The sequence below is a fragment of the Melanotaenia boesemani genome, chromosome 13 (assembly GCF_017639745.1).
Source record: "Melanotaenia boesemani isolate fMelBoe1 chromosome 13, fMelBoe1.pri, whole genome shotgun sequence".
In the NCBI taxonomy this organism is placed as follows: domain Eukaryota; kingdom Metazoa; phylum Chordata; class Actinopteri; order Atheriniformes; family Melanotaeniidae; genus Melanotaenia; species Melanotaenia boesemani.
In genome coordinates, this window is record NC_055694.1 from 29,076,284 (window position 1) to 29,085,698 (window position 9,415).

The 9,415-nt window shown below is 40.2% G+C and overlaps 1 protein-coding gene across 1 annotated transcript; it reads right to left on the reverse strand.

Annotated features, from left to right (window-relative positions):
- Window positions 1–1,764: 1,764 nt before the first annotated feature.
- LOC121652251 (myb-like protein V) lies at window positions 1,765–7,159 on the reverse strand. Its single transcript, XM_042004925.1, has 11 exons — window positions 7,063–7,159; window positions 6,822–6,956; window positions 6,680–6,718; window positions 6,074–6,151; window positions 5,231–5,278; window positions 4,558–5,085; window positions 3,969–4,016; window positions 3,335–3,495; window positions 3,169–3,233; window positions 2,810–2,910; window positions 1,765–1,889 (listed from the first exon to the last, which is right to left on the reverse strand). The coding sequence occupies exons 1-11, from the start codon at window positions 7,157–7,159 to the stop codon at window positions 1,765–1,767; spliced, it is 1,425 nt and encodes a 474-aa protein (XP_041860859.1).
- Window positions 7,160–9,415: the final 2,256 nt, after the last annotated feature.

Here is a 9,415-nt window from a genome sequence, read left to right on the forward strand (position 1 = left end):
TCTGTCTCGTTACAAGATGCTTGTTTCCAGGTTATCGATAAAGTAAATAATATGCTTACAGGTAAACAAAGGAATGTTTGTCATTTTCAAAGATAACCAGCTATGGATGTCTGACCAAAACAAGTTAACAGAGCATTCATAAAAATGGTATTCAATGGTTTCTGCCTTCGAAAAACAAAAGGAACAAGGATCCTTTTCGTTTATGCAGCGCTTCTCTGTATTTGCAGCACGTTTCTGTATTTGCAGCGCGTTTGCATCTGTCGGCCACCGTAGTTTATAGACCTTTTCCAAACTATAAACTATTTGCAACATTCTCACACACTTTATACACTCTCAAAAACCTACATGTATTTAACAACGTTAATTTCTTAATAATTACTTAGTTTTTCACAGACGACCCATGTGTTGCTGTCATTTTCAGAAAAAGACAGCAGGACACGAAGTAGACTGACCCTGGACACAGTCCTTTGGCCAATCAAGACACAAAACGCAGCGCATTGATGCTTACCGACCCAAAAAACAAAGCACAGTGGGCTGATTCCTACAGTAAAATTTGGACATAGAATAGTTGAAATAGCATTTACATATACTTAAATATGCAGTGCTGCATACAAAATAAAATCTGCGAAACAGTAAGACCGCAGAAGATAAGCCGCAATATGGCGAGGGATCACTGTATTCTTAGCCCAAGATATTTGACCTCACTCCTCACAGGGATGTTGTCAATCCCACTGAGCGAAGTGACGTCCATACGACGTCTTTTTAAAGTCATTTTTGGACGTCCATTTTACGTCAACTGAAGGTGCAGACTGTTACTCCAGGCGACGTCTTTTCCCGACGTCTATTGAACGTCCATTTATGACGTCCAAAGTACGTCCATTTAAGAGCAATTTCGCGTCCAAATAGGGTCTTTGTGGACGTTTTTTATACGTCATTTTGCAGAGCCATTTTGACGTCATCTTCGGGGACGTCTTTTGGACGTCAAATTGGGACTTATTTTTGACATCGATCGATTTCTGTAGTCTCATCTCAGGTAGGCCATCATTTGCAATAAAGATGGGGAAAAAACTCTAGATTGGATTGATTTATCACCACTGTAGTCTCATGTCCAGAAGGTAGGAACCTGTTTACTTTACCAGTTTATTTTCCTGAAGCTTTATTTGACTCACCAGCAGATGGCCACTTGAATTGTATACCAAGACATACATTTCCATGTTTAATCTGCTGCCGAGCCAAATGAAGCTTCAGTAAAAATTAACTGGTAAAGTAAATAGGTTCCTACCTTCTGGACAAGTGACTAGTCATGATAAATCAATCCAATCTAACTGTTTTTCCCCATCTTTATTGCAAATGATTGCGGATCATTACAAAACATGACCACCAAATGAATACAACAATTCTCAATGCTCTTTATTTATATAAACATGTCAATGGACAAATGACAAATTCCATTAATTAAAAAACAAAAAAAACAAGAACATGTTAAAATATAGCTGACATCTATCGGACAAACGGTCTAAAAGTTATTGGCAAATGTACCTGCAAATTTGACCTGGTTGTGGCGCTAGAGGGTTGGGAACCTGAACTTTCTTGAGAAAAATCTTGACATTTTCCCGTGAACGGTTCTATGGGCTGCCATAGACTTCCAGAGGAGAAGAAAGAAAACCTACCTACGCAGCTTGGCCCCTATTAAAACAAAAACCTACGATTAACTTAAGGTCCCTTCGCTGCTTAGCCCTTAATAAAACAAAAAAACGAATCACCTTAGGTGCCTTCACAGGTTGTGAAGCCCCCTCCCCCACTCCTTTGCGGTGCATGCTTCAAATGGTCTGAAGCATACATCTTGATGAGCTCCACTGTGGCCGTAGTGTCAAATTGCATGACTCCATCTGTGCAAGCAGAAAAAGATAGATGATAGATGACAGAAGAAATATGCAAATGAAAACTGCGTTGATACACAAAGTCTGCATATCTGTAAGCAAAAATACAGCCTTGGAAGAAATTTACAGACCACTTGGAAATTCATTATTTTCTTAGTTTACTACTGATAGGCATGTGCTTGAGTAAAATGAGCCTTGTTTCATTTTTAAACTACTGACATTTCCTCCGAATTTCAATTAAAACGATTGTCATTTAGCAATTTTATTTGCACCACAAGAAAGGCAAGGAAAACGATAATGTTCCCCTAAACTCCAGGCCCAAACCCTGCTGAAAACCTCAGAAATGTGATCAAGAGGAAGAGGGATAGTCACGAGCCATCAACCAATTCTTGCACCAGGCCTCATCCAAAACAATGTGAAAAATTGATGGAAAGCATACAAAAACAGTAATTAAATAATAAATAAATAAATAAATAAATAAATAAAAATTCCGGCCAATTCCACCAAATATGGATTTCTGAACATTACTATTATGTTTTTTTTTTTTAAGTGAACATCATTTTGTTTTCCTTGGCTTTTGTGATGTCTAAAAACATTGCCTCAGTTTTATTTTGACCATGTCATTATCTGTAAATAAAAGCTCTAAATGAATTGGAAATTCGGATGGAATGTAGTCAGTTGTTCAAAGAATGAAACAATGTTCATTCTACTCAATCAAGCACATGCCTTTAAGTAGTAACCAAACGGTCTTTTAATGTCCTCCAAGGCTGTATGTTGCTCATGGATCAACTAATAAAACAAAACAATCCGCCATTGTAGGCAGTTGGCATTATATTTGAAATGTTAACGGGGAGGAAATGTTTTGTCACAATTTTCAGAGATTAGCAGGACCAAAACCTTCTCTCTTCCAACATAAAATACAGGCTTACCTTGGATTGCTCTGAAAGTCTTGGTCAGTTCCAGGGGTTTTTTGGCCTTTTTCCCCCTTCCCTTCATGTTAAACTGACTCATGAGGGCATTGGTGAAGAGTCTAAAGAGGAATAAATTACATTTATAAATCAATTTGAACAATATACAGTTCAAAACGTATATTTACATACACTGTATGTGAAAAAAACACGTTTCCCTCTCATTCCCTGACTTCAAATCGGACAAAACCTGTTCAGTTTGAAGTCATTTAGAATTTATGCAGTCATTTCCAAATGCCAACATTTCCAGATCAAACAAAAAAAGTTAAAACATTGAAAAGGCACATACTACCCAGATATTACTTTATGTTGAAACATACCCGTCAAGAACTTTGTGGACACAGTCCTTGGTGCTCTTCCCACCGATTTTTGCGATTTTCGCCACCTGTTGAACCAAGTACACAACACAAATTGACTGACGCTCCCCAGAGGAATCCAGCAGTGCGCAAGTGCACTAAATCTGTATTTCCGACTTGTAAAACCTACCAGGGCATCAAAGGCGTCTTTATCACACAGCCGTTGCTCAACGTCCTGGAACTCCTCCATTGAGCCAATCTTCTCGATATGGGCAGAAGAGGTGGTAGGCTGTGCCATTTTATACTGATTTTTAAGGTCAATCAGTAAACCCAACACCCGCTTCTGGTACACTGAAATACATGGGGTCTTGTCATTGATAAAACCAAAGTTTGACATTCAATAGAGCATTTTTGTGTGATTAAAAGCAAAAGTTTTTGCAGCAACTGATCTAGCACAACACAGCTTGCTGCAACGCTAAAAGATAAATCTCTGAAATGTAGGAATCAATCTGGAACTGTAGAGGATAAGAATCACAATTCATACATGAATATATTTTCCCCCTCCCTAGAAGTCACTCATAATAATTGAAAAGCAGTTTAGGGGAACATTATCGTTTACCTTGCCTTTCTTGTGGTGCAAATAAAATTGCTAAATGACAATCGTTTTAATTGAAATTCGGAGGAAATGTCAGTAGTTTAAAAATGAAACAAGGCTCATTTTACTCAAGCACATGCCTATCAGTAGTGAATAGAGGGAGAAGGTGGTAGTTTTGAAAGTGTCTCTAGCTCAGCGTCCTGTCCTTCATATTAGACAACACACTTACCATCCCAAGGCATTGGGAACGTCCATCTTCCACTCCCAGTCCCTGCATCTGCACCACAGAAAGTATGTTTGAGAAATCACCAAATGACAAAACTTAACATATTTGGGACACATTGGAGGAGAAATACTACATCTGTAATATTCTAACCAACAGGAATACAGATGCGCTCAAAATAATTACATTGCATTTATTATATTCCACTTAGCTGACGCTTTCATCCAAAGCAACTTAGTTATTACAGGGTATTGGTTACAACCTGGAGCAATGTGGAGTCTGTGGAGTCAATGTAGGTGCCTTGCTTAAGGGCACTTCAGTCATTACCTACTGGTTAGGGTGGGATTTAACCTGCAACCTTCTGATCCATAGACATTTTAAACATTCTTAATTTTCTGTGAATCAATTATGTTTTCCAACTTTTTTTGCTTTGAAATACATGCAGTGTCCCTAATGCATTAAAGCACAATTTATTTGAAGACTTTTTCCAATTATTCACCTTTTCAAAGACACTGCTATTATTTTGAGCATTACTGTACATCAGTGCCACAGAGTGAGGCGTTTTGATAAAAATGGCTGTCTTTGAACAACTCACTCGGGCTTGGTGTGTGATGCGGGGGGCTAAGATAACTCCGGGAGCTGGTGGGTGTCCTGTTGCTGCCGAACCTTTGCCTGTCTCTTGAGGACTCCCTCTCACTGCCAAATCTGTGGCGATCACTGTGGCGATCACTGGGGCTGTCAGATGTATGGCTATACCGAATGTAGTCCCTGTTGCCAAGATAACTCCGGGAGCTAGTGGGTGTCCTGTTGCTGCCGAATCTTTGCCTGTCTCTTGAGGACTCCCTCTCACTGCCAGATCGGTGTTGATAATCGCTGTAGCCGCCGGATTGGTGGGGGTGTCTGGCGTCATCACTGCTGCTGCCAGACCTGCGGCGATATCTGGCGCCACTGCTGCTGCCGGACTTTTGGCCATATCTAGCACCACCACTCTTGCTACCAGATCTGTTGCAACGGCTGGTTGTGTGTGTGCGCTGGGGCGTAGACGTGGACCTGGACCTGGGTTGGGACACACTGTTGCGCTGGTTGTGTGCAATGGTTTCACTTCTGGTCGAGTGTCGAGATCCTGAAAAACAGAGAATGTTCTTCACAAGGCCTAATTAAATAGCAAGGTGATTAGATGAACACTAAAGTTTAAAATGACAGTTCAGACATGGAAAATGATAGAAATGTAAACAAAAAGATGGGCACTAGTTCTAATAAATATTTACCCGGTGTTGTTTCCCTCGTTTCCCTTGATCCACTGGTATCAAACAAGTCTGAAACACATGATTGAGCCCATAACTACCGCCTTGTGTAAATACACTGCTCAAAAAAATAAATGGAACACTAAAACAATACGTCCTAAATGTCAATTAATGAAATGTTCCAGTTGAAAATCTTTATTAATCACATAGTATAAGGTGTTGAGAACAAAATATCTATGTAAATATCTATGTTGAGAACAAAAATTATCTATGTAAAATTAATTTATTAACCCCTGGGGGTCTGGATTTGGAGCCCTACCCAAAATCAAAGTGGAAAATCAGAATACAGGCTGATCCAACTTCATTGGAAATTCCTCAGGACAAGTCAAAATGAGGCTCAGTAGTGTGTGTTGCCCCCTCATGCCTGTATGGCTATGTTCAGACTGGCAACTGAAATCCGATTTTTTTTCGACCGTTAGCATTGCACAAGCAAGTAGTCAAATCCGATCTGCATCTCCACGTTTCATCAATCAAATCCACGTGGGCTACCATAGTAACCAGAAGCACCATGCCCACAAATGGTAAACAAACCGCGGAAGGTATAAAGATGTTTCTTGGTATGTTGATTTTCCACTTTGATTTTGGGTAGGGTTCCAAATCCAGACCCCCAGGGGTCAATAAATTAATTTTACGTAGACAATTTTTATGTTATTTTGTTGTCAACACCTTACACGATGTGATTAATAAAGATTTTCAACTGGAACATTTCATTAATTGACATTTAGGATGTATTGTTTTAGTGTTCTTTATTTTTTTGAGCAGTGTATATGTACAGTGAATATTGCAAAGGGAGAAGTAAATACCCACCAGGACTGGACATTACATCTTTGTCCTGAATGGGCTGCAGCTTTTCTGGTGGAGCAGGGTAGTTGGGTAGCTTGACACCTTGAATTTAGTAGAACAAAAAAGAAAGCATGCTCATGCCAACATTTTCATCATATTGTAAGGGAAATTACGGCACATATAGACCTATTTTCCATTGCTGGAAATCGTTTAGTATGGTCATGTGTCAAAATGTGAAAAATTGGTACAACCTCGGGCGGAAATGTTTAGAGACCGCATTTTAAGCAGACCAACTTATATTTATCAATTTACTCCTGCTCGCGAAAGCCCTTAACAGTTGAGTGCCGAATCTGTATCCACTCTCGTTTACAAACAGAATGCAGGGATTTTCAATGCAATACCCAATACTAATCCATGGTGTTGGTGCACATGGAGTAAATTGACTAATGGATGTTAGTCCGCTTAAAATGCTGTCTCTAAACATTTCCATTGCACTACTGAGCTAAGGTAAAACTGATCTGATTCAATTTTTGACATATGCCAGTACTACACAGCTTCTGGCCAGGGAATGTAGGTCCATGCGTTCCAGAATTTCCCTGGAAATTCAAAGTCATGGTAGAAAAATATTACCCCCGTCACTATGCCCTTCCTCGTCGGAATCTGATAATTCTGCAAAAACGGTTAGAAACATTGCTGTGTAAAATTAGAGGCCAAAGGTATGTTAACAGATTTTATACAAATGTATTAAATACTTCAGAATGACAAAACATACCATTTCTTACAAAACCATCTGGAAGTTTTTTCTTCATTCGGTTCCTCTTCACCACACCCACACCCTCATCCTCATCCTTATCATCATCCTCTGCCTGACTGGTCAGGTTATAGTTCTCACATTGCCTATGAACATCTGGAAGCAAAATAATTGAAATTCAAAAAGAGATACATTTCAAACTTAAAGTATATTTTGACTTGGACATGCAAGTAATTTTCTATTGATCTAAATCAGTACTTGCCTGATGTAAATTTTATCTTTATTAACGGGAACGTCATCCAGTCATCCTTGGGGTTCATTTTGTCCTTAATAGCTTTTTCTGTTTTGGTGCTGCTCATCCGTGGCCATCTAAGAATTTTTTTGGTCCTGTTGATCCAGTTCTCGGGAACTACGCCCTCCTCCTCGATGTCACCCTCCTTCCACACTGCCCTCGCATACATGACCTGTAAAAGACGGCATACACATGTTAATTTAAGTTACATTGTTACTTAGCCTAAGCATTTTTACTAAGCAGAACAGTGGTTTACAAATGTACACGTATTTGATTCAAACAGTTACATGTTGAGGTTACATTTTCAACCTAGGGGCTGGATTACACATGCAAGATATATATATACCAAGATATATACCAAATGTCATGTTAGAAGACACCCCAGAGCTGGAAGTGGCAGAAATTCATAACTGCCACAATACATATTGGGAAAGGACGGATTACCAACAAGTTAATAGCACCCAGTGAGGTTAGTGGAGTTGAGCTTGAAATGGTTGGTTATGTGTGAAAGAAGGAAGATGGTTAAATTCAGAAATGGATGTTTTGACTAGAGGATAGAGGCCACAGCACGATGCAGTGAGAAAGGACATGCGGATGGGAGGATTACCGAGAATAAAACTAAAAGATGGATGGGATACGGCTTTAAAAAATATAAAAATATAAACCTTTAATATGTATTTTCCGGGCCATGGCGAAGGGGTAAGAGCACAGCACCACCAGATTCTTGTGGGAGGTAGGCCACCTTGCGGTACAGCTCCTTTTCATGCAGCAGCCCATTTTTCATCCTCACCTGACCACTTCCAATGCACACTATATTTAAAAGTGCAGAGCTACATGGTTGCTGAAATAGGGGCGAGGTGTGACGCTGGTGAAGGATTTTACAAGCCAAGGTTCCATCCGCATTTTTTTGTTGCACAAAAGCAAATCTCTCGTCTTTCAACAGAAAACAACTGTCCCTTTCTTTCACAGAAACAATCACTTGGGGGTGAGTTTTGTTCTTTTTCACAATTACATGTTCGCTTTCTGACAAACGTCTTGTCACTTGTTCGAGAGGATTTCTCCCACTTCTCACATGCTTCTTCACCTGTTGCAGATGGTTTTCAAATGGAAAACAGGAGATGTCATTGAGAGAGCAATTGAAGTGGCTGGCATCTTCATGAAGATGAGTAAGTCCGTGTACATTGTACACTGAGAATGTCTTGCCATAGAGGACAGCGCAGTTGGTGATAAAGTGTTTGATGAGGTCATGAGCATAATGAAGATAGGCGTTTCGAATCCTGTCATCGGACTCCAGCAGTATGGACATGGCTACTGATAAGGACAGGAAATGCTTGTACCTTTCAGGGGACATCACAGTTTTTAACACCACAGGTCCTGTGTATAGCAGAAACTGGCGAAATTCAGTGGCTTTCCACCTATCCATTTCATGTAGACCACGTGGTTGCCGAGCAAATTCACTTGGCATTCTCCCTCTCAGTCCAATTAGTTTTTTGGATATTGCATCTTTTTGCCTCACAGATAGTCGACATATTTTCGGGCCACGAGTCAAGTAGATCAACATTCGCCTAACTACACCAAGGCAGACCATATGCATGTAATCCAACACACACGAACTCACACAAGGAATCCCTGCAGCGATGAGGGGGCTAAGACCAGTTTGGTGGTTCCTGTACTCTACTCTAGCAAAGCGGTCATCTGTCCGAGGAGTGCATTCCTGATCACCGAATACCATTCTTCCCTCCACACGAGTACCTTGGATTACACACCTTTCACAACTCTCATATGAGGCATGACCCTTAATACATTTCAGATATGCCCTTGCTGGTGCATCACAGATGAGAGCATCAATAGTAACGGTGTAGGTCTGGCCTTTATAAACTATGCCATTATCTTTCAGATATTTGTATTCGGTCAGAAAATCTTTCAAAAAGTCCTCAAGTGGACTGGGCTTACTTTTCCCACTAAACATTGCAGCAATAAAGGGATCAAAATGGCCACACTTCACCAGTATTGGCCAAAATTGCATTCCACTACTTTTGAAAAGTGGGATGCCATCGACGTTTACCGCCAGGTGCACTTCATTACTATCCATAAGTCTTAGGTTTTCACTTATTCCCTTTTCTAAGCCGTAATACTTGTAGTACCCTCCACATTTAGACTCTGTTGTGTTTTGTAGTGGTGTAGCTAGGAGTGTCCGGCAATCGACTGGCAATGGGTGCCCCTGCTTTCTTAAAATGGACAATAACCCGTTAAGTGCCCTGTGTGTCACTTTGTGCTCTGTGGCCCATTGTCTCAGGTCATCTTCAAAACTGCTAATCACTTC

Coding starts and splice junctions, on each gene's coding strand:
- LOC121652251 (XM_042004925.1), bottom strand. CDS start 7,159: ATGAGCAGCACCAAAACAGAAAAAGCTATTAAGGACAAAATGAACCCC. Junction 5,086..5,230: donor AACGAGGGAAACAACACCGG/GTAAATATTTAT, acceptor TCTGTTTTTCAG/GATCTCGACACTCGACCAGA. Junction 3,234..3,334: donor AAGACGCCTTTGATGCCCTG/GTAGGTTTTACA, acceptor TTGGTTCAACAG/GTGGCGAAAATCGCAAAAAT.